Source organism: Peromyscus californicus, unplaced genomic scaffold (assembly GCF_007827085.1).
Source record: "Peromyscus californicus insignis strain IS unplaced genomic scaffold, ASM782708v3 Scaffold_12__1_contigs__length_115047231, whole genome shotgun sequence".
Classification (NCBI taxonomy): Eukaryota; Metazoa; Chordata; class Mammalia; order Rodentia; family Cricetidae; genus Peromyscus; species Peromyscus californicus.
Genome location: NW_026294413.1, coordinates 20,354,533 through 20,380,253, shown reverse-complemented (window position 1 = coordinate 20,380,253; position 25,721 = coordinate 20,354,533). Strand labels below are relative to the sequence as shown.

The window sequence follows — 25,721 nt, the reverse complement described above, 5'->3', positions numbered from 1 at the left end:
CATCCATATTCATAAAATAACTTTATTATTTTAAAAATAAAAGAATTGCTGGGTGATGGTGGTACACACCTTTAATACCAGCACTTGGGAGACAGAAGCAGGCAGATCTCTGTGAGGCTAGACTAGTCTACAGAGTGAGTTCCAGGACAGTCAGGGCTACACAGAGAACAGAGAAACCCTGTCTCAAAAACCAAACACCAAAACCAAAACTAAGAAAAAAAAAAAAAGAAAGAAGAGAAAAATCTATCATAGATTTGCTTGTGTATGTAACCTAAGTACAGGGCTTATTTTCTTTTAAGGCAGGGGCTCCTTATATTGGGGGAGGCTGGCCTTAAACTCAAGATCACCCATTTCAGTCTTTCAAATGCTGGCATTATAGACATGCTGGCAGAAGTATTTTCTTTGTTGTATTTTTCTTTCCATTTCTTCATTATACAAGTTCTACCAATTAGGAAATTCCCTGACTTGAAAACATTTTTTGATTGGGAATAACTTGAGTAGCCTGGATAATGAATCTATCAAAAGTCTGAGTCTGATGGGAATGGGAAGCACAGGAAAGATTAGCTGGAAGTCCTGCCTTGTATGTGGGCACAGAGGGTCCAAAATGGGGGGGTGGGAGTGGGTATTTCAGTAAAGAGGAAAGGGAAGAACAGAGCTGAAGAAACTCAAAATTATACTTGGTGGGAAAGAAGACTCAAATGCCTCAGCATGATTCTTCTCTTACCTTCCTATGGCTTGACTGTACATTTTCCATGTCTACTTCAACACTGGATATGCTTTGGCAGGATGCAGTAGAAATACTCTATCTAGACACTACAAAAAAAATTGATTCTAAGCCCCACCCAAATCATGGACTTAGAAACTGAGCATTTCATACATGATAGGCAAATTCTATACCACTGAACCATGTTGCCAACTGGCTACATGTTGCTGAGACATGTTCCTGAAAAACCGCTTCCTCAAAGCTTTTTCTCTTTTTAAAATTAAGCACTTAGTTACATAAACTCCTAGGCAATTTCCAATCAAAAAAGTACTGTCTATGACAATCTTAGTCACATCATACCTCTATAAAAACGTCATATAGTGAGGTATACTGAGGGGATACAGGAAACACATCTTCTACAAATCTAAGACAAACGATTTCTGCGCGTTGGCCCACCATGCAAAAAATAAAATATAAAAAAGGAAAGCACACTTTCATCTGTGACTCACCAAGAATAATTAGAACAAATATTTAATGACCACAGTGACTACTGTCACCACCACTGACGGTGACACGCAGAAGAGCACCTGATTTACTGGGGGGTTACTGACGGGCTTAGACAGAGAGTACTGGAACAACTCCTCTTCCTGCACTTTCTCAAAGTAACATTTCAAAAACCAGGTAGAAGCTGGGCATGGTGGCACCGCCTGTAACACCAACTACTCAGAAGCTAACACAGGAGGATTTCAGGTTTGAGGCCATCTGGGAGACACAGGGAGACCCTCTCTCAAAACAATAGCAAGGTAGAATCTATCTAGCAAGCTTTCAAATGGAGAACAGGTTTAAAAACAGCAGCAGTAGCATCATTTTAAAGAAAGTTCTTTAGTGTTTATTAAAGTAACCATGCACTTATAGTTAAAGGATTACACTGCTGGAACCTGACAATCTCAACAGAAATGACCGGGATGGGTCACGTTCATCCCTTTGGAGGCAAGTCTCTAACAAAGCATGAACCCACACCAGGTCACTCAGAGTCACACGGGGAAATACAGACTGGTTTTTGCTAGCTTTTTTCCTTTCTTGTGTCATTGGTGAGAGACGGGGGTCTCTGGTCCTTCACTTGGAGAACTGTAACTAGTGAATCACCTTTCCCACTGCCAACCAAGCACTATTCGCTCTATGCTATCAGTGAGATAGATTCATTTGAATGTGAGATAAATCTCATTTTTTGGGGAAAAATTTAGTAAAGGATTGCCCTTGAAGTTTGCATGATATTGATGGTAATCCTAATCATTCATGGGAAAAATACTATTTTACATCTTTTTTCATTTACAGAGTAAAAACAGGCATATCTCCAAAGCACAGTAATCTTAACAGAATCTCAGCAGTAGAAGATAGTACTGATAAGTGATAAGTCATTTTGAAAACTTCCCAGATAAGTATTAGTATATGTATTTTTTTCATTTTTAGCAAAATTCTCTCATTCTTTCTCTGTCCCTTCTCTCTCTGCATAAAGAACAGTCAAACTAAAAGAACTGTGATCTAGCTCCTCAGTAATTATTACTCAGATGAGTTATTGAGGACTAGTGTGTGCTCAGGGGGTTACGAGGAAGGACTACAAGGTAAGTAGAAGCCATTGTTCCTGTTCTCAAACATCCATTCATAATCTCTCTGACAACCCCACTGTTTAGTTATCAACATTGTGAGCACCTAAAGTATCCGATCAACACAAGAAAGACAAAGCGACAGAAAACTGCAATAACTGTCTATCACCAATTAGCTGTATATCTAGAGAAGGGCCTTAGGCACCCAGCCCAAGGGCTAGAGCACAAGCTGCTGTCACAGTCTGGCCCCAGGGTATCATCATGCTTCCCCTGACAGTCTACAAGTTCTCCTTCTGGGAAAACCAAAGGGCAGAACAGAATCAGTCACCAGATCAGGCTGGGGTCAAATACCAAGATTCACTGTGTTTGTCAGAGCAGAATCTGGAGGAAAAAAAAAAAGGTGCTGGAATAGGGCAAGAGAGAAGAGCAGCCCAAGCCAGCCAGATCAGCAGTGCGATAAGAAATGGAGTGGACTGGTATGTGGCTCCTTTAGGAAAAGCAGATTCATGAATTAGAATTGATCCACAGCTTAAAACCAGCACAGAGAGATAATCCAGCTTACACGGAGACTAGAAACAGAGGACTGGAGAAAATCTCTGTTTCCCTCTGTAACTGCTAATTTCTGACATACTTTAGAGAACCTTCTGAAATCTGTTCCTTTGGAGATCTCATTTGGAGAAAACGCTAATCTCTGATGTCCTGTTATCTTAAACCTCTCACACACTTTAAGTACAGAAAGAAACTTAAACATCTTACCACTCTGGTTAGTTTACTCTAAGTGACAGTACAGTAGAGTGAAAGGACAGCTTTCTTCTGTCGGTCCCAGAAAGGACACATGACAGATCTGTATAGTGCAAATATACGTACAAGCATTTGGAAATATATCTAAGTGCCCCGGGGTTGGCAGAGTCAGTTGTCATGATAGTCACTGTGCTGATCTGTATGCAGCATGACTGCTACCATAACGAGTATCAGAATAATTAGAACAAAAGGAAGGCATGGCACACCTCTGCACCTCTGCCTACGAAATTGTGGAGGTTCTCACCATAGTGACACTGGGCTGACTTCAAATAGTGGTAGCCACTAACTTAAAATAATAATAATAGTAATAATAAGTAATAATACTGGACAGGTGTGGTGATATTTTATTTGTGCTGAAATGTGGTGATATTTTATTTGTGTGTTAATAAATAAAGCTTGCCTGGAGATCAGGGGGAAAAGGCTAGCCATTTTAAGTAAACAAAGAAGTCAGGTAGTGGTAGCACACGCCCTTAATCCTATCACTTAGCAGGCAGGGTCTCTGTGTTCAAGGCCACACTATGGAACAGAGCCAAGCGTGGTGACACACACCTTTAATCCCAGTACCAACCATAGAGACCTGGAGGTCTGTACAGACAGACAGAAAGTGACAGAGCTGTGTAGGAAGAGGAAGTGAGGTAGCTGGGCTAAGAGAGCCAATGAGAGGGTAGAACAGCAAGGCAATAAAAGCGTGGGTAGACAGGAAGTAACTCGCATTTAGAAGCTCCAGAGTTGGTGAGGTAAGGTTGGCTGGTGGCTTTCCCTATTTCCCTGATCTCTCTCAGGCTTTCATCCCTATATTTGGCTCCATGTTTTTTATTTAATAAGACCATTTAGAAATTTGGCTACAGACAGGACTAGGGAAGATGAGGGAGAAGGTTTGAGCCAAGGTATGCAAATACAGCAGAAACAAACAAACAAACCACAACAACAACAAAACAAAAAAATGTGAGCCCAGGGAAAATTCCACATGACCAGAACAGAAAACAAGGAGAAGGCAAGAGAAAACTCAAGAAAATTTAAAGGTCAAGCACTCAAAGCCTTGTAGGCTGGAGTTAGAAATTTAAGCTTTACTATGAAGGTGACTGGGAACACCAAATGTCATCAAACAGAAGAGCAAAAAGATCAGATTTATAGTCTAGATTTCAGGCAACAATAAAGTAGACACTCAAGGTTCAGGGCACCCTCAAGGAAAAGAAGCAAATAGTGAGGCTGACCAAGAAATGATGTCTATCTTAGCTGCTGGGAATGGGATGAGAGCTTACAAATGTAGAACTGAGAAGTATGTTCAAAAGAGCATCTGGACAGCCAGATGTGGAAGGAGGAGAAACAGTAAAACTAGGATTAACTTTTTTATATTTGGCAACTCGATGAGTAGTGAAGTTGCTGAGAAGGACACAAACAAATCAAGAGAAAAATAGTTTTCTGCACATGATGGAGTACAGTGGATATAATTATTTAGACTCAGACAAAGAAACACCCCTCTTCTTCATTCTTTGTTACATGCTGTGGTGGTCTGACAAGAGCGGCCCCCTACCATAGGCTCATAAATTTGAATGTTTGGTCCCCAGTTGGGAGAACTGTTTGGGAAGGATTAGGAGGTGTGGCCTTGATGGAGGAGGTGGGTCACCAGAAGTGGGATCTGAGTTTTCAAAGCCCATGGCAGCCCCAGTCTTTCTCTGCTTCTGTCTGCTGTCTACAGATAAGGATGTGAGCTCTCAGCTACTGCTCCAGTGCCATGCCTGCCTGCCACCATGCTCCCCATCATGTTGGCCAAGGTCTAACCCCCTGAATCTGTAAGCAAGCCCCCAATCAAACTCTTTCTTTTATAATCTACCTTGGTCCCAGTGTCTCTTCATAGCAAGGGAACAGTAAGTAGCACATATGTTATACAGAGATGTAGAAATAGTTCTTTAATCCTCTCAATGTATATTATCTATAGAAATTGAGAGTATCAATAAGCTAAATAATGTGTTTAATATTATCTACTTGTTAATTTGTTTATTTAACTAATACTTACCAGGTGCTTTACAGGTCTAAGAGTTCTAGAAGTAAAAAAGATAGGCTTCAAACTTCTTAGTCTTTTGAATTCAGAGTTCAGAATGGAGGAGATAGACAACAAAGAGATAAGCAACTAAATGAACACGGTAATTTCAGGAAATGAAAAGACTAAACTGACCATACTGTAAGACTGGCTGAGTGTTAACAATGGCCTCTGTTATGAGTACATTTAAAACTTTAATTTGCTTAACCCTGAGTGTAACTTTTATGGTAGGCAAGTTCCATTGGGCCCATTTCACAAAAACCCAAAACTGAGATGTAAAAAACTTCAGAGGTTGTAAGAAAAGCCAGTGTTCAGTCCTAGAGAGTCTGGAACTAGAACCCATGTTTATAATCAACATACTCGAATACTTCCCTGTATGGTTTTCTTCTTCTAGCCTTATGACAAGAAATGGTAAGGAAATAGGAAACAATAAAGGCAGGAGCTGGTTTCAACAGAATGATCAGGAAAAATGACTCTGATGATCTACAGAGATCAGAAAGCAGAGCATTCTGAGCAGAGGACGCCAGCCTTGCATGTTCTATAAACAGAAGGCCAGGAAGGCTAGAGGAGGTGAGCTGGGGAACATGGAGAAGGAAGAAAGACAGGTACAGGAGAGCTTATGCAGAGTCTGGATTTCATCTTTTGAAAATACTGGGCAGTTTCAAGTAGGAAATTTAAGCAACTTGATTTATACTGTACTATAGACAATTTCTGAGTGTAGCAGGAAATGAATTATGCAGAGAACACAGACAGGGACAGAGTGGAAGCACAGAAACTTGGATTCAGGTACTCTGTCTCTGGAACTAAGCCCTTAACCACCAGGCTTTGTGCTGACAGGAGTAGAAAATGCAAACATGAACTTGCAGTTCAGGACAGGAAGGAAGGTCAATGTCTTACCTCTGTTTTTAGATAGTCTGACACACTGGTAGCTGATTGTTATACAAATATAGTAAGAAGGTAAGGAATCTCAGCCATAATCCAAAAGCGTACTGCTTCCTTTCTAGTGCCCTTATTTTCTTATCTACTAATATGATAGGGTTCTTACTGTCCAGAGAACTTTTAACTTCCCCTAAAAGGAGGGTGGGCATGGGTGAACACAGGTCTAACTGACCAGCCTTGAGGTTGTTGTACAGTAAACTGCATGCAGGAAGACATCAAACGCATAGACCATAACAAAGACACAATGATAACACATTACCAAGATACATATTTATAGAAAGAAAAGCCATTAAATCAAAATTTTATTACCAAGTTTTATATAATGACTTTCAGAATTTAAAAACAATTACATTTTTATTTTTTTAAATATTTGTGTGTGTGAACATGTGTCTGAGTGGAGTATGTGAGTATAGTACCTGCAGAGGCCAGACTAGGGTGTTTGATTTCCGAGTGCTTGAGTTAGAAGCAGTTGTAAGCCACCTGGTGTGGGTGCTAGAAGCCAAACTGGGATCCTCTAGAAGAGCAATGTGCACTCTTACCTGAACCAGCTCTCTAGCCTCAATTTCCAAAATGCTCCACATCTGGCTGTACATTCTACAACTGAGGTGACTCACTGACGACAAGAGTAGCCACTTTGCCAAAACTGGCAACAGAGCAAACTGTCTGCCTATTATGGTCTGAATTTGAATGTCCCTTACTGTTTTGACTAACCCCATCCAGTGGTGTTATCTGGAAGGTTGTGGAGCATTTGGGTGAAAGCAGGTCACTAGGGTAAGATTATGAAGGTTACGTCTCTCCCTGGTTCTGTTCTGGTCTAGCTGTTTCCTGGTCCATGCCACGGGAACAGTAGAAGATACTGGTAACACAGACAAACCTTTCCAATGTCACACACTGGTAACACAGACAAACCTTTCCAATATCTTCCACCTTTGATGTGTTCAAAGTTCTCTGAAACAGTGAGCTAAAAAAACAAACAAGCCTTTTCTCTTTTCAGTTCTTCTGTTGGGTATTTTGACCCGAGCAATGTGAAAAGACTAGGCACAATTATTATGAAGAATGGGGTTTCTGCTTCAATAAAGTAAATGTGATCATGAAGTTCTTAGGCCCTTGGAAATGGTTTATGGGAAAATGTAGATGAGTTTGGAGATGTGGGCTAAAGGAGTCTTCAAAGCCTCTAATGGGTGACTCCAGTGGAAATTCTGAAGACCAGAATGCTGACAGAAATACTGATGGTAAAGACTGCATACAAAGTTTCAGATGGGAACAAAGATCAGAAGCAATTAAGCCAGGGGCCATTCATTTAATGCTCTGACAAAGAATCAAGGCACATTTTGTCTATGTCCTAAAACTTTGAGTGAGGCTGAATTCATAATAGTCTAATTTATTTGTCAGAGAAAGTTTCTACACAGCACAGAATTCAGGCTATGAAGTGGCTCGGTGTAGATGTTAATAAGATTAGGATCACTGACTGAAATAATTGAAGGTGTTACCCTTCCCATTGAAAGGCCCAGGGTATAAATCAGCAAAAGCCCTTGGAATCCATTTAAAAATAGAAAGCTGAAGGGGCCCCCTGCTAGAATAGGGCCACCCAGTGAAATGCTTTCCCAGATTTAACCTTGCAGGCAGAGACGGAGACTGTTGCATATGCAAAGTGGCCACACCATTTCTCAACTGGCAACAGTTGATGTTGTTCACATGGTACTGTTTTATAGGCACATAGAATGCAAGTTATAGAGCCAAAGGCTTGTACCCAGGTTTCATAAAAAACACCCATGAGCCTGTATCCTCTATGAGAAGCCCCTGAGCATGCTATGAGTCAAGCTTTGAGGTGAAGTCTAAGTTGCAATAGAGACTCCAGGATTTTAGAGATGCCAGAAAAATAGTGGAATAAGTATGTATGAAAGCTTTTGTGGAGCCAGGTCAAGACAGGCCACAAACTCTACAAATGGCAGGGCTGTGTGGCCACAGCAACCTATGGAATGTCGTATGTCAGAGTATCGTAGCTTGAGTGCAGTACGTCCCTAAGGTTCATGTTTCAAGTACCTGGTCATCTCTGTGGCATTAGTGTGAAGACTTAGAGCCTTTAGGAGGTGGGGCCTTGCTGGTGAAATTAGGTTAGTAGAGGAAGCCTAGTTATGTTATAACTGGAGAAAGGGATGGGGGCTGTAACGCTATTTGGCAAAAGAGCCACTGGAGGCCGTTATTTCTCAAATGACATTAGTACCAGCATAAAGTATCCAGGGATGTTCTTTGTCCTTTTTCCACACAAAGACACAACAAAAAGAGAACCATCTATGAATCAGAGAATGGACCTACATCAAAGCCTGAGTTTGCCAGCACCTTGGTGTTGGACTTCCCTGCCTCCAGAACTGTAAGAAATAAATTGGAAACCATTCAATATATGGATATTTTGCTATAACGGCCCCCAAAGTCCAAGATACACATTTTCTTAAATAACCATAATACTTAACAGTCTCAGGGATATGTGTTTCTTTGATTTACTCAACCAACAAGTATTAAAACCAGAACACCAGTTAACATTCTATAAAATGTAGTAGAAAAAATTTTGAATATAAAACTGTAGTTTTTGCTCAAAGAGAAGAAAGTTATTAAACAATTACACAAAATATAAATTTAGTCGTGCTATGAGCCAAGAAGGAAAAATTCAAGACTGTTAACAGATATGCGAGCAGAAGAACCTAGGCTATGGCAGGGATTGGCAGGACATATATTCTCATAGTTTAAAGCTTCTCCTTTAATATTAAATAAAGAGAAAACATTAAATATTTCTGGTTTGGCTATAGAATTGAGTATTCTTCAGATATTAGACTGGTAAACTCAAAGGCATGCCACAACCCATTAAACTCTGGACATTCATTTTGGGAAGCCTCATTAGGACAAACTGACAATGCAAATAGCTGCTCTCCTCCTAGCATATGAATTCAGAAGGAAAACGCTAAAGAGGAAAAAAAGACTCCATTTTCTGAACACTTACTTAGATACAATGAATTTTATAAAAACCAGAGTGGATGATTGAACCCTTAAAGAACGTGCCTACTAGAGCATCCGTGTGCTCCAGAGGACTTTTTCATTCAAGTTAAGGATGGAAAAAATGTCCAGTACACTTTAAGATTAGATATAATGGAGGATCAAAGATAGAACTGAAAGACACAGCAAGAAAGATAAATGATAACTCAGACTTTCATTCTAAAAGATAAAACAATTTCACCTGAAACCAACAGAAATCCTCAAGTTCCCCTTGTTTTCAATAAGGGGAGTCAGCCACAGACTATGTGAAGACCTCTGTCTTAGTGTGCTAATACTTGGAAACAAGGTCTTCAAGAGGTAATTAAAGTTAAATTAGGTCACAAGGGTGAGGCCTAAACCTATAGAATCGTGTTCTTAGAAAGAGAAGAGAGATTAAAAACCCTGTCATTCTCCTCTCTTTACTATCTGAAGACATAATAAAAAGGTTGCTGTCAGTAAGTCAGAAAGAGAGCCTATACGAGAAATGAACCTGCCAAACCTTGTTCTCAGTCTTCAGCCCCTGTGCACACATAAATCTATTATCTAAGTCAAACTGTCTGTGTATTTTGTTCTGGAAGCCTGAGATGACTAGTACCCCTTCCTCATTCTTGCCTACTCTGGTGTCTAAAGTGCACTCTAATGTGTGACTTAGAGAACAGTCTGCTCAAGTTGTGGGATATACCAGAGAATAACACCATGGTACAGTGTAAGAAGTATTCCTTTACACTTGACAACTAGACAGGAGTAAATAATTGGTCAAGGCACTTCCTATGCAGAGAAGGAAATGAATGGGTGATTTTTGCAGGTTTTCATTTACTTTTAAATTCTTGAAATTTCATATTCTTTTCTACACAAACATAAGTACTCTGTAGTGAAGCATATCTGAGTATTTTCAGCTTTGACCAGCTTGTCTCCGAATCCTACCAGGGTTTACTGATACAGAGTAAACAAGGCTATAAATCACATACAAAGATTTAATACCTCAATGCTTTGCAAATTGATCTAGAATAGGGGTCAGCTCAAATCACTGTTCAAATGAAACTATTCCCTTCCCATGAAGAGAAGAAGGAATGCACATTAAAGATGGCAAGTGATGGTGGATTCAGATGTGTGGCTGCTTGGTTGCAAGTAGATGGAGGCCAGATTTCCTCAGGTGAGATTCTCCAGTTATTTATTTGGTAGAAGTTATGGATATTTAAAAGCACACATCTTTGTGCTGGCATTAAACTTGAAATCTGGTGGGCAACTTTTCAAGAAATAAAAGCTACAAACAAAATAGCTTTCATTCCATTCAGCACGCTGTGGGAAACGACTAATGGATAAGCATTACTGTGACTGGCAGGGCGGGCTGCCAATAACAGGGATTCAAGCCCACATAAAAGCAACACTTCCTCGGCTTATTTCACTAATTTGTCAGAGTAGGACATCATCTGACGGGAAAGAAAACAGGGCTGGATGAGCACTGGAGAAGGGAACATTTAGAGTAAAGGCTCTACCTTTTGTCACCGCTGATATGCAATGTCCCCTTTGTGTAATTAGGATTGACTTTCCCATCCTCTAACCGTACGCACTGCATTCAACAAGAGCTGGTTCTTCTCTGCTAGGACACGCATCCATTATTTACTTATTCCTGCTTTGTCTTCTTACAAAAGAAAAAGGAAGTCTAGTGGTCAGAAGCAAAGCAATGGTGGCATTCTGATGCATGTCATAGTGCATCAGAGAGACTGCATACCTTGGCATCCCTACTACCTCCTCATTTGCCTGTGTCCTCCTGTGGGGGGAGAGGGGAGAGGACTCCAAAAGTGCTCTCATCTCTTTTCCATCTTCACCCCTTAACTCCTAGTTCCTTCTTACCACTTTAAATAGACAAACCAAATTAAATGCTATGCAGGTCAAAACCTGCAACTTCTAACACAGGGTGAAGTGTCCACCATCATAAAAGAAGAGTCAATTCACTTCATTATAGTCTCAATGTAGTTCAAGATTTAGTGGACAACACCGTATTTTATTTCAGACAAGGCTTTTCCTGTAATTGCTATGCACTCAGAATCCGAGGTGGTACTACCTTAGCTCAAATCCTACTACTATCACTAACTCCTGGGCAGATTTAGATAAGTGAGTTTAATCTCTCTATGGCCCCACCTCACTTGTGAGTAGTAATTTACATCACCTCTTACTGTATCAGGCAGCGATTACATTATAGGGACAATTGACTATAATCAAGTTTATGTCAAAACACAGCTAAAGTTGCACTGTTTTAAGCTCAGTATTCATTAGTACTATTAAATAGTTGTATGTAAAACCAAGTGAAGGCTCATTTGTCTTAGATAACATAAAACAATATTCTTATACATTAAAAAAGGAAAGGAGTTTAGAATGAAATCCCTTCTTCTAAATTAGCCTCAACTGAAGCTAAGACTTGCACTTGACTTTTAGAAACATTCAACTTTCCTAAATAATGAGTCAAATGGAAACCATAAGCCATCACAGAGTCAGCTTCAAAGCACTGACAAGTGCAGAGGCCTTGCTCTGTGAGATACATACTTTTTTTTTTTTTTTTTTTTGGTTTTTTCGAGACAGGGTTTCTCTGTGTAGCTTTGCGCCTTTCCTGGAACTCGCTTTGGAGACCAGGCTGGCCTCGAACTCACAGAGATCTGCCTGGCTCTGCCTCCCAAGTGCTGGGATTAAAGGCGTGCGCCACCACCGCCCAGCGAGATACATACTTTTGGGGAGATCTGTTGTCAACTTCAGCCTTAAGTCGTAAATTCTCCCTCAGCAGGCCACCATTTTCCAACTTCAATTTTTTATTTGCCTGGAAGAAGAGTTAAAAATAATTAAACAAAAGCTAACATAAAATTTCCTTGTAAAAATTATGACATGAGCCATCTGTATTCTTACAACAGTATCAGAAAACTGAATACTAGACATAGCCCTTAGAAATGTAAAATTACCAGGGGGTAGAGCTTGAAACTGTGACTACAACGAGGCATTTAAAATCCCCAAGCACTTTCTAAATCCTCTACTCAGGGAAACGAAGCTGTGTTAGTTAGTTAGCTCAAAGCCACTAAGGGATCATGAGGTTTTGTTTTGTTTTGTCCATAATTGAATGCTCTAAACAAGACAGGATTATATCATCCACAAGTATTTACAAACTAATGCTTAAGAGTTAATTCTTACACCATAAGACTAATTTCTTGGTACTATTTAAACACTTCTCTAGTGATAAATCTAACACAAGAAAGCTATGGATTTTCTTTATTCAACAAGTCCTTCTTATTCTGTCTTTCTGATACCCTTGAAATTCGGGTAGTATTTCCTAATAAGTTCCACCAATTGTCCCTTGACATACATATGTAAGAAAAAAGTCCTTTAAGCATAACTTTTTTTTCTTGATTTGTTCAATATCTAAAAATTACTAAAAAACATCCAGTATCTCAGATGGAAGACATAGACTTTCACAAAAAGAAGGGGTGGGAGAAGCTAGAAGCTCAGTATCACAGATAGCCTACACAAAACAAACAAACAAACAAAACCAATGCTCTTAGACTAGGATTTTCTTAAAAGCCCTTTTATTTAAATTTCTGTTATTGCATTTGTGTGCTACTAACAAAATTAAACTCTATAGATCAGACACCAAACTTAACTCACTCAGCAAAGAAAATGCTATGGTTAGAACATTTATTTTCATAGTTAACAAGTCATAGAATTACTGTCAGGGGGGAAAAAAGGGTAAACTAAGAATTTTTAAACATATATAGTAAAAAAACCCAACCAATTTTTGACTAAGTTCCAGAATGTATTACTTGTCTACTTAAATATAATTGTACCTCAACAGTAACAAGAAAAGGAGGGTGGAGAATACCCATTTGCAGCCTATACCCTTATTCAAACTTATCCAAGTTCATTTTGGGCTCTGAGCACTCGCTCACCTTCATGGATGCACACAAGTCAGGATGGTGGAGGGTTAATTCTTTAAGTGACTGATAGACACCATTATTACCCCCCGAAGATACAAGGAAAGCCATTTACTGCCTCATACATACCAACAATGAATTAAGCTTTCAAGCATTGCACCATAAAGGGAGGCACTTAGTGAATATTTTTTGATGATGACAAGAAGCTTAAATTAGAACTCACTTGACTTCCTTCCCTACCCCCACACCCTAATACTGGTACACTATCAGTATGTTTCAAGGTCCCTCACCAGTCCTGTGGCTTTTTAATACTTCTCATTATAGGCTGGATAGCTCCTAACTATTAAAAGGAAATAAAGGTTATAAACAGTAGAGTTCTGCCTACTTATACTACCTAGGGATATCAAAGACTTTAATAATTGTGCATTCTCAACTGACTGGGAATGATGTCTCATAATGTTTCCAAACTCACTGAATCCAGGAAGCACCAGAAGTCCATTTGCTCACACCAAGTTGTACTTTCCTGAATCATTTCTTTTCCTGCATCTGACTTAGATCATTATTTGTACTTCACATATGTGTTTTGTCTCTATAGTCCATGTTTCTTACTCATTTATAATTTATTACTTAATACTATCAGTGGGTACCCCAAACAGGCTTATTAAATATCCCAAATAATTCTGATGTCTTAGGATATCTGTAACCATTGAATTTAAAAATAATTGTGCTTTACATAGCCTTCTTTTCATATATTCTCCACAGTGATATTATAAGCCCAGAGTGAACTCTGCACAGAGCTTCATGCTCTAAGAAGTATTTCTGCCAAAAATTTACTAACTATAGAAGACCACACACAGCTTGCTGGTGGCTCAAAGGAAAAATTGGAAGTCACAGGAGAAACTGCTGATTAATAATAGTTAGATGTCATTCCTTTTAGTTTTTCTTATCTTTTAACAAAGGTAACATGTTTACACTAAGGCTGTCTGCTAATACACAAGTGAACTATATACTTCCCTTATAAAAATGCAGGGAAGTATGGATGTAGTTTCTTTTTGTCTGAAAGCAGTTTCCTTCTTCCTTTCACACTGGCCTTTTATGAATCGCACAGCATTTGTTTTCTATATGGACAATGGTTTACACTGAGTTGAAAATGTTCCTCTACTACTTAACCTCTCTGAAGATATGAGAGCTAATATGCAGTGGATCTTCTATAAAATATCATATGGAGTCCATTAATGATTTCATGGCTCAGGATGCAGTAATTCAGAACAAGAAGAGCATTTTAAGAGAATGCAGATAGGTTAAAAGGGTGGTTGTAGAAACAAGTGCTATAAAACCATACTCATTTAGCACTACTGTACTCCAGGCAGGGTAGATAATCCTGAAGTCAAGCTAAAGATTCTTTGTTCCAGAAAGCAATGCAACACCTGTCACTGCCCTAGTGTTAATAGCATGCATCTTTATCTCCTTTCTAGATTTAAAAAATCCTAAAAGTTTGCTCCCCGTTCCCTCAACTAATATTCTCTATATCTTGTTGGATGGATAGATAAATAGGAAAATGAATCAGCCTCATATGCCACATTACTCTTTTGTATAAGTGGTCTAAAGTAGCTTCTCACAGCTTTCTCTGAATTAGTCAGTAAACTTTCAGTATGTACTTATATTCAGCTTTCAAAACCAGAGACTGTAGTGCTAGGAAAGATACTGTTAAAATCTTTTGTTCAGCTGGTACAGCGAGACACACCAGTAATCCTAACACTAGGAGTCTGAAGCAGGAGGGTGGTTAGTTTGAGGCCAGCTTGGGCTACATAGTACAAGATCCATACAATCTTGGGCTATATAGTGAGATTTTGCCTCAAAAAACAAGTGAATAAATGTTTCTTTGCTAAGTTGGGAAATGGGGTATGTTTGTTTCAATGCCCAAAAAGCAGCCACTGCTGTAAGCTTAAAAAAATTAAGGCAAACCACAAAGATGGGGGACAGAAACACATCCTTTCCACCGATGCAATTCTTCCAGAAGAACTCTAATACACAAGCACTACAGCATCTCCAAATATAGTCACAAATGGAACCACCGTTCTTGGCAGCTAATGACAGCTAATGAGACTATGTTTTAGTATTGCATGTAAATGCTCATTCAGGGTTCAGTCCTGCTCTCACAAATTAGCTTATGGTGAGTCAAGGTATATGGCTATTTTTACTTGTCAAAGTACTTAAAATACTGTAGAACTTTAAAAATAACCATCATAAATTTTTCCCCCAGACTACAACTTACCTCTTTTAACTTAGCCACATCATCTTTGACTTTTTCATAGATTTCATTAGCTGTTCTGAGTTTTTTCTTCCACTCTGCTACAGTTTCCAGGTCAGTTTTACTTGGATTATCTGCTGCTGGATGTTTGTCTTCGTTTTGGCTGCCCTGCATCAAGGTTAAAGGGTCCAGAATAGTCTTGATCTGTGACTCCAAGCTGAGGTTTTTACTTTTAAGTTCTTCTACTTCTTTCTGCAAACAATCTATTTCATCCTGAAAGAGCATGGAATTCAATAATCAGGTATGGACTAACTCTTGTGTATGTTAAGCCAGAGCCAATGTGTTCTTGAATATTAAACTCAAACTGAATCAGTGTATGTATAGTTTTGTAATGAAAAAGTCAGTTTAAATTCTCAAAATGCTTTTTAACCCTTATAAAAATTGGTACCAATTACTTACATTTTAATTCAAAGACAACTATGGTTTTATATATAAATGTCAACCCTTTGATTTTGTTAAGATATCATCAAGATGATAAAAAAACCCATGAATTTCAACAAAAAGTAGATTCTAATTCAGAAGGAAAATTTAAGGCATGTTAATTGCTTTATAGAGAGAAATTTAAAAACTGTTGTTCAAAATAGCCAACGAGAATTTTGTTTACACTTTTGCTTCTGTACCTGAAGTAGGAATGAAATCCTTCCACTTTTCATCCCAGATTAATATAAGTAGTGGGTCTTCAACCACTAGTCAGAGCTGTTCCAAATATCACTCTGGAAATGCTGTTGCTCTTGCACGTGACTGCAAACATTTGGAGTAGATTCTTCTGTGTAATGTTGGGAGGTTCTGTTGATCAGAGGTTGCAGACTACTGTAGCCTGGCAGCTTTCTCTAGGTTCGGCAACATGGAGGACTCCCTCCTTCCAGCAAAAACCTCCTGCTCTCTACCCCGCCTTATATGGAGGATGTCTCTGGGCCCAGGATGTCTGACTTATCTCAAGGGTGAGACTCTTGACAAAGTTCTCTGCAAAAGCTCTTCCCCCGATGACGCACATGGTAATTAGGCAAGTGCTCTAGCCATTTTGATAGGACCCTGTTGCCACCTATGAAGCCTTGTTATAGGAGCATGCCATCTAATGCCAATTAGGATTTGTCCCCAGGCTCCCCAATCCTATATATTTCTTATATTCTGGAATAAAGTTGAGCTGATTCACTGAAGTCTGTCTCCTGGAGGGCTGTCTCCATTGTACCCACAGCTATCTGAACCTTGTTCCCACTTCTGCTCCCTCCACTCTCGTGGACCAATGCAGCCAACGATCCCGACGAAGAAGCAGAGCCACAGTGTAATAGCATTTATCCTTCTATAATGGACGTATCATCTTAATCTGAGATGGTCAAAAATTCTAACAGAAAATAAACTCCAAATGTCAGTGATTGTCTGAATGTCCCTCCAATCTCCTGCTGAAATGTAACTGTCGCTGTGAGACCATTACAAGGGGGAAATATCAACAGGTGATTAGGCCAAGAGGCCCTCATGAATGGGTTAATACTGATATCTAGGTTATCAATGAATGGGTTCCTGACTTAAAAAAAAGAGAGTTCTGGCACTCTTTCTTCTCTTGTCCCTTTGTTCCATCATCATGGTGACAATGCCTCAACTTTAGCTTACAGAAGCATAAGCCAGGTTAAGGTGTTCTGCCTTCAAGCAAGAGAAAATAGACTTAAGTCAATGACCTCTCTGATTAATATCTATGGCATTTATTACTTATGGAAGAGTGCATTTTAGATTTGTTACAGTACTATTTACTAGTAAATTATAATGCATTTAATAGCATTCTAAAAGAAACGGTGCTCTTCCAGACCCCACTATTTGTTTGTTTGTTTTGAAACAAGGTCTTTGTGTCAGTGGTTCTCAACCTGATGTTGAGCAACTCTTTCATAGGTGCTGCCTATCAGATATTTACACTGGGATTCATAACAGTAGCAGAATTTCAGCTATGAAGTAGCAATGAAAATAATTTTATGGTTGGGGCACCACAATATGAGGAATAACGGACCGCAACATTAGGAAGGTTGAGAATCACTACTCTATGTAATCCTGGCTGTCCTGGAACTCACTATGTAGACCAGGCAGACCTTGAATTTACAGAGATCTGCCTGCCTGTCTCCCAAGTGCTGGAATTAAAGGGATGTGCCACAATACCCAATATAAGAAGTTGCATTCTTCAAATTAATATAGCAATGAATAAATAAACATGTATTTATCTATTCACAAATGTGGAAAACATGTGTAGGAATGAACATTTATTTCATCACTTATGCTCTAGTGTATTAAAATGTTTGGGGCAGCTGAGGTAGTTTCCATGTACTGAGTTTAATTTAAAGTTACTTTCTATCATACTATATGTATATAGCAGTATAAATATTTGTTGTGGGCCAATCAGTCATTCTGTCTTTCTTCAAATTGACCAACCCTAAACTAGGGGATGAAGTCTTAAAACACCCCAGCCCTCGAGAAAAGACTGACCTTTTAGCTTCACAAGGCCCCTCTGCTTTGCAGAGGCTCTTTTCTTTTGTGTGTCTGCTGCACATGTGTTTTCTTACCCCCACAAAAAGCCTTTCTTCAACTGCTAAAAGCAAGGGTTGGATATTGTCTATGAAACTAGAGCAAATATAATCTATACACACTTGCACATGGAGATGTATACATTATAAAATCTCCACCCCTCCTGTAGTGAAGAGAAAATGACAAAAGGGCTGAATGTCTACTATTCAAAAGTATATTTATTCCAGCAGCATTCATTCATTGGTAAAAATTCCACCTTCACAGTAGATCAGTCTGTTTATTCACCTTTAGATGAAAATCAGAAATAACATATTTCACACTGAAATCCCTGGGCTAACAGATAACATAATATTTATTTAGTGTACCAGAATTCATCATGTTTATAATCACCACTGAATCTATAAGCAGTAACAAATTAATTGAGTTCCCTAAGTGGGCTTCTTTAATCTAATTGCTCATTTTTTTTTAAATTGACCCCAAAAGGTACAGAGTATTAAACAGACCAACACACACACACACACACACACACACACACACACACACACACACACACACTTTTAAAAAGGAGGGGGCCAGAGAGACAGCTCAGCAATTAAGAGCACTGCTGCTCTTCTAGAGGACCTGGGTTTGATTCCCAGCACCCACATGGCAGTCTCAGGTGATTCAACACCTTCTCCTGCCCTCAGATACCAGGCACTCAAGTGTGCATAGGCATACATGCAAACAAAACACTTACACACATAAAATAAAAAAAAAATTAAAAAATAATTTTAAAGAAGGAAAAGAAAAAGGGAAAATGTTTCCATTTTTTCCTATTCTATGAAATCCCAGTCCTTACTTAAATAAAACCATTTCTCACCAGCCTGGTCTACAGAGTGAGTTCCAGGACTGCTTCACAGAGAAACCCTGTCTTGAAAAATCAAAAAAAAAAAAAATTCTCTATTTAAAATAGAAAAAAAAACTTATCAAATACCTTTTGATTGGCATTGAATGTTTCAGACTAGGCATGGGGGTGAATATGTGTAATCATAAGGGTCACAAGACTTTCCAAAACAAACAATCCCTCCTCCCAAAAAAAGACGCAAGGAAAATAAAAAGAGCAAGGGTTCATAAGATGTGGGTCTCAGACCGGGTGATCTAAGTCAACTGTGAAATCACATTAAAGCTGTTTTAGTTACCTCATACTCTCTGTGGAGTAGCTCGAGTCTTGTTCTCCGAAGGTGCTTCCTGACTGTAGGGCTGAGCATAGGTTCACTTTCACCTGTTCCTCCTGGAGGGGAAAAAATCCTCAGTTTTGCTTGGTTTGGGTAAAATAAAAATGAACTTTTTTTTTCATATTATATTATACAACTTCCCAGAAATAAAATTTGAATAGGTAGATTGGAGACTCTGGTCCAGTTAAGAATAATGTGAAGCTAATTAAGGTTTAGAAAAGAAAATTAGTGCCACATTAGGAGAGGCAAGAGGAGTTTCAAACAGGAGCTAGGAGAATAACAGGTTCAGAGAGACTCTTGGTGCTTTGTTTTTACTTTAGGGGTAAATTTTTGTTTATCTTCAGTAAACATGAAAAGTGAGCCTATAATTAGCCACAGGTACACAGCACCTTTCAGGAAACTTAAGTAGTTGTAGTGGTCTAAAGTTAGGGGAAACTGTTTTCAATACTGTTTGTGATGGAAATGGAAAGGAAGATACATGACAGAGCAAAAGACTGAGTGGGACTTTGGGATCATGGGGGGTGGGGTGGTTACCATTAGGCCTTTCTTTATTTTAACCCCGAGGGTTAAATATGATATGAACAATACCCAAAGAAATACCTTCAGTGTTGTGTTTACTTACCTAAACATCTTACCATAGCAAAGCCAAGGGAAGAAAGGGCTACATAGGATTAATTTATCAATTTTGAATACCGCAAATCTGAAAACAGTTGTCAATTAAAACAAATCTGGGTACTAGTGATACAATTCTCACTGAATCTAATGACCCAGTTACATAGGACTGAGTGCCAGCATTATCTGTGCACCCCAATTTGTGGGAAATACTCCCAATATGAATTCTTTCAGAGAGCTCTGAACTAATACTGGGGTTACTGCCTTTGTGTTAGCAACACGATAGCCAAAACATTTTATAGATGCTCTTTTTCCGGACAGTCTATCCAAGCACAAGGATGAATGGACTATTTCGTTTCAGAGAGTTCATTCGTATTATTTAGATAGGAATGAATTGCTGTGGGATAATGCTTTTGTAGGTTTTTTGTTGGTTTAATAAAACGCTGATTGGCCAGTAGCTAGGCAGGAAGTATAGGCGGGGCGAGAAGACTAAAGGAATGCTGGGAAGAGGAAGAGCAGAGTCAGGAGTCGCCAGCCAGACACAGAGGAAGCAAGATGTAAATGTCTAACTGACAAAAGGTACCGAGCCATGTGGCTAAACATAAATAAGAATTATGGGTTAATTTAAGTATAAGAGCTAGTCAGTAATAAGTCTGAGCTAATGGCCGAGCAGTTATAAGTAATATAAGCCTCTGTGTGTTTACTTGGGGGATGTGAGTGGGAGAGATCTCTCCCAACTGCCGGCAGGCTGGGACACAAAAACTTCCAAGTACAAATGGTGCCAAAACGAGGGGCAAGAGTTTTCACTTAAAACCTGAGAAAGCTTTAAAAAAAAAAAAAGATTTCTAAAACGGAGATAAAAACAGCTTCCTAGTTGTGTCTCTCAGGCAAGCTGTGAGCTACAGTATGTCGGGTTCACAATGGTGTGTGGGATTGAGTGCAGCATGACATATTCCCATGGTACACAGAGGCGTCTCCAAGCCAAGCCACACAGTGCACTGCATGGTAGATTTAGCTTTTGCTATTACAAAAAAAAAAAACAAAAAACAAAACGGTTTTTGGGTTACACACTGCAGGATTCTGGGAGGCATAGACCCACTGCCTCCCAGAGTCTGGCAGTGAGCATGGTTCTCCCAAAGCTGGCTGTAAATGTAGTTCTGCCATGTGGGGAAGCTGAGGTGGGTGGAGCCAGCAGCCAAAGCTGCTATTTTAGTCCTAGTAATGCTGGAGTTTAAAGCAATACATTCACAATAAGGCAGATTCAGATGGAATAAGACTTTGAATGGCTTACACTGTGTGTAAAAATGTATGTAGGCTTGAAAGAGAGAGAAAAAAGAATATAGACAGTTATATTAAACAAATAGAAAAAATTAAAAACTAAAGTCTTTTAAAGAGACAGTAAAAGTAATATAAAAAAATAAGCCACATAAAGATGGAAATCACACACAGAGTCTGGATTATATTGCCTTTTGGATTTTTTTTTTTTTTGGTTTTTCGAGACAGGGTTTCTCTGTGTAGCTTTGCGCCTTTCCTGGAACTCACTTGGTAGCCCAGGCTGGCCTCGAACTCACAGAGATCCACCTGGCTCTGCCTCCCGAGTGCTGGGATTAAAGGCGTGCGCCACCACCGCCCGGCTGCCTTTTGGATTTTTTAACTGGAGAGAGACATTTGATTATAAAGGCTGCTGAATTAAACCAATATGTATATTTTAAAGGTATCTCGACTTCAAAATTTATGTCTAAGGATATGTTGCTTTAGAAAGGAGGCTCTGCTTTTGTTTTCACAGGAAGCAAAAGGCTTCTAGGTTAAGATACCTCAGGTTTAAACAACCAAGACCCCCTGAAAGGTCTCTGATGACACCATGGTCGAGATGATCCAATATCCAAAAACAGGTTCAACGCAACTGGCTCAGAGAATACAGCCTCACAGACTGCTCCAGTCAAGATTTGACCATAATTCTAAAATTTTCTTTGTATCCCCATAAGAATACAGTGCCTTATATCAGCAGGATGTTGCCTAGAAAACTACACCCACACTCGCAAAAAATAGATTATGGATGTTTGTCTTTGTTTAGGTTGTTGGTTACAAATGGTTATTGGTCATAGTCAATCTCTTTCTAAAAGAAGACGGGGGAACATGATATAAAAATATAGGATATAGCTATCATAGGATAAAAGGATGGATTGTTGAACCTACTTTTAAAGAGCAACTTTTTAAAAAGGTTTTACATTGATATAGATTTTAGTTTATTGATACAAATTTAAAGTTAATTTTGTTATACTGTATGTATATTTTTACTCTTGTTTAAGGTATTATGTTTGTGCAGCTCATTTAAATTGTAATAGATAATTAAGAAATACAGATTAATAATTAGTCTTCTATGACAATCAAACTTGTAGTCATGTTAAGTTTTCTAAGTATTAGATAGGTAATCTTCAAACACTTGAAAGACCTACAGAATATGGCATTTAAAATGTTTTAAAAACAGACTTTCTGGACAGTGAGACATGTCTGTTTCTGGCAGGACCGATTTACTTTAAAGATAAAAATGGGCATCGAAGACACTCCATATTATCTTCTTCTTAGCAAAAATAGCCATTCGGGCAAGAAACTGTTCTTGTCTGGACTGCTTGACAAAATGTTGTATCGACTGGACATGCAGGACCCATAGGAAGGTGACCATTAAACTTTATAAGGCGAGATGGTCCTTCAAGTTCCTGCTTTACAGAAGAGCCTGCCAGCTATTCTACAGGACACAGAGAAAAGTGACTGAGAGACTCTAGGCCTGTAGGCTGAAAAATGAATGTCCCAACATTGCAGAAGAACTTTGGGTAACTATCCAGGTAGTCAGCTGTCTCTGTCATTTCCAGAACTTTTTAAAAATTGCTTACAATGCTCTTCGTTTTTACTTAAGTAATATATCCTTCTGAGGTCTTTGGTGTAGTTGAAGACTAGATAGTTATAATTATAATTTTCCTTGGTTATGATAAAAGATAAATTAGATATGAAACTTTAGACTCACAAATATAGGATAGAATATTTTCTTTAATTTTGCCAGATACAAATAGACTAGATATTATAACTGTAATTCTTGCTTGATAACTGTTCTATTATATGTAATTTTACTATGTTAAGGTTAAAATCTTCCTTTTTGTGTAGACAGAAAAGGGGAAATGCTGTGGGATAATGCTTTTGTACACTGGTTTAATAAAACACTGATTGGCCAGTAGCCAGGCAGGAAGTATAGGTGGGGCAAGAAGACTAAAGGAATGCTGGGAAGAGGAAAAGCAGAGTCAGGAGTCACCAGCCAGATGCAGAGGAAGCAAGATGTAAATGTCTAAGTGAGAAAAGGAACCAAGCCACGTGACATAAATAAGAATTATGGGTTAATTTAAGTGTAAGAGCTAGTCAGTAATAAGTCTGAGCTAATGGCTGGGCAGTTATAATTAATAGAAGCTTCTGTGGGTTTACTTGGGGGATGTGAGTGGGAGAGATATGTCCCGACCACCGGCAGGCTGGGACACAGAAAAACTTGCAACTACAATGAATAAAGCAGGAAGATATGAGATGAAAAACTAAGGAAAAGCATTAAACTACTTTTAATAATCAATGCTGTCATCTTACACAAAGACCTGACTCCTTGCTAACATTAAGTAAGTCTAAGTATAGAGAGTTTAACCCATAGACTGCAAAGTAGCAGAGAAGGAGCCTTCCGCAAGACTTCACCCATGGCCATAAAAGAAGCTTTGCAGCCAGCTTGGATCCCAAAGTCCCACTCAGTCTTTTGCTCTGTCATGTACCTTCCTTTCCATTTCCATCACAAACAGTATTGAAAACAGTTTCCCCTAACTTTAGACCACTACAACTACTTAAGTTTCCTGAAAGGTGCTGTGTACCTGTGGCTAATTATAGGCTCACTTTTCATGTTTACTGAAGATAAACAAAAATTTACCCCTAAAGTAAAATCAAAGCACCAAGAGTCTCTCTGAACCTGTTATTCTCCTAGCTCCTGTTTGAAACTCCTCTTGCCTCTCCTAATGTGGCACTAATTTTCTTTTTTAAACCTTAATTAGCTTCACATTATCCTTAACTGGACCAGAGTCTCCAATCTGACTATCTAAATTTTGTCTTGCCTCTATAGTGCAAGCCACACACCACCACCCAGGCAACATTCCCAAAGCACACTTGGGGCACACCACTCCCTTGCTCAAAACCTAAATGTCACCAACTTCATCAAGCCTTCTCAGAGTTCCTCACCTTCTTTCCAACGCTCTCCAGCCCTTTACTTTCCCTTCTTAGCGCCCGTGACTTTCAACCAGTAACATTTCTGCTCACATGCAGTCTCTACTATAAGCTGCATGTGGCCTTTGAGTTATTTCCCATCTTTCACAGTCCTTTGCACAACGTATTATATATAATTACTAAGAAACCCAATACGATGTTGATCTGTAACAATGAAAACTTATCAGTCTTCCCCCATACAAACACTGTTTATAAATTGTTTTAAATCTATCTTATGCACATATAAAATAGACCCTTACCAATAATCTCTTTGCAAGGATTTTCTGGAGTGATAGGGACTCTGCAAGCTGGACATTGGCTGTTATTCTTCAACCACAGGTCGATACAAATGGAACAAAACACATGGTTGTTGGTGCATACAACAGGTTGACGTACCTTTGAAAAAAAAGAAAAAAAAAAGAAACATTACTTTTAGTACAGAGCAACTGTCATAACTGGATTCCCAATATGATTTTGTTTAGAGCAAACAAATCATCCCTTTCAAGTATAGGGGTAAGTAAGTAGGGGGTAAGGAGAGTACACTTAGGACTGTAAAACAATGCTTCTTTTGACCATGCTGTTTCTCCTATGACAGAGATGCTAGATGACAGAGCTGGTCATGGAGACCGCAACTTTGATCTGAGATGCTTATTATGTATTTAACATTCATGGGCAAAAAAGAAAATACTTTCTATTTAATAATTCTGGGACTTTTCCCCCTCAGCCTATTTTCTACTAAAATTATAGGATAGCAGAATCATCAATGTGATACTTGAATTCTTCAGTGCATTCCACTATACCATAAAGTACCAACAACCCCCTACTAAGCATTATAAAAAGATATGATTTTGATGTGGTTTGTCATGACTTCATTCCCCAATATAATGGATTGGGGTAATACGACCTTTAAGAAAGGTGACTCTTGTGTTGGGGGAAGTCAGGTCTTGGTAACAGTGATTAATTCCCACAAGAGTTGGTTGATTAAAAAAAAGACCAAGTCTGGCCCTCTCCCTACTCTGTTGTTTCCTATCTCACCACATAACTCCCTTTCTTTCTTTTCTCCTTCTTCTCTCCCCTCTTCACATGACTAGAAATTCAGGTCATATTATGTTCATGGATGTTCTAATTTTATCCTGCTGTTCATAAAATTTCTTAAGAGCCCCATACTTCTAAATACTAGGAAGACAGCACCATATTTATCCTATAGCCCCTTCTTCCCAACCACATACTACTGTAGTATTTTTAAAAGTACCTTATACCCCAAGAATAAGAAGCTCAGTAATGAAAGAAGCTATTTCCTTATACTAGTAGCCAGTTTGGAATGGTAATTGTGGTGGTTTGAATAAAAATAGCTCCCATAAGCTCATATATTTTAATGCTTAGTTACCAGGAAGTAGAACTGTGGAAAGGATTCGGAGGCATGGCCTTGTTGAAGCAGGTATATATTCCTGGGCTTTGAGGTTTCAAAAGCCCAAGCCAAGCACAGTCTCACACCCACACCCTGGCCCCGGCCTGCAGATCAGGATGTAGCTCTCAATTACTTCTTCAATACCATGACTGCCATCCCTCTAAAACTTATGAAAGCCAATATTGAAGACAGAACCATACACATTATATAAGGGACATCAAGATGCTCCACCTTGTAAGAAACTATGTAAAAGCAGCCAGGGAAACAATTTAAAAGCAATCAAAATTTTCTATATATTTAGTTAAAGAGATCTTTCAATCTAGAGGACCGTTTTGATTGAATCAAAGTGCCAATGACAGGA

The 25,721-nt window shown here is 38.9% G+C and overlaps 1 protein-coding gene across 2 annotated transcripts in view; it reads right to left on the bottom strand.

Moving 5' to 3' along the window:
• Obi1 (ORC ubiquitin ligase 1) overlaps nt 1-25,721 on the bottom strand; it is a 48,833-nt gene that overhangs the window by 11,825 nt on the left and 11,287 nt on the right. For both annotated transcript variants that reach the window (XM_052732526.1, XM_052732527.1), the window contains 4 exons: nt 24,213-24,348; nt 19,024-19,115; nt 15,305-15,553; nt 11,839-11,927 (listed from right to left, as the gene is read on the bottom strand). In XM_052732526.1, coding sequence (XP_052588486.1) covers nt 11,839-11,927; nt 15,305-15,553; nt 19,024-19,115; nt 24,213-24,348 — 566 coding nt within the window. The remainder of the gene's footprint in view (nt 1-11,838; nt 11,928-15,304; nt 15,554-19,023; nt 19,116-24,212; nt 24,349-25,721) is intronic.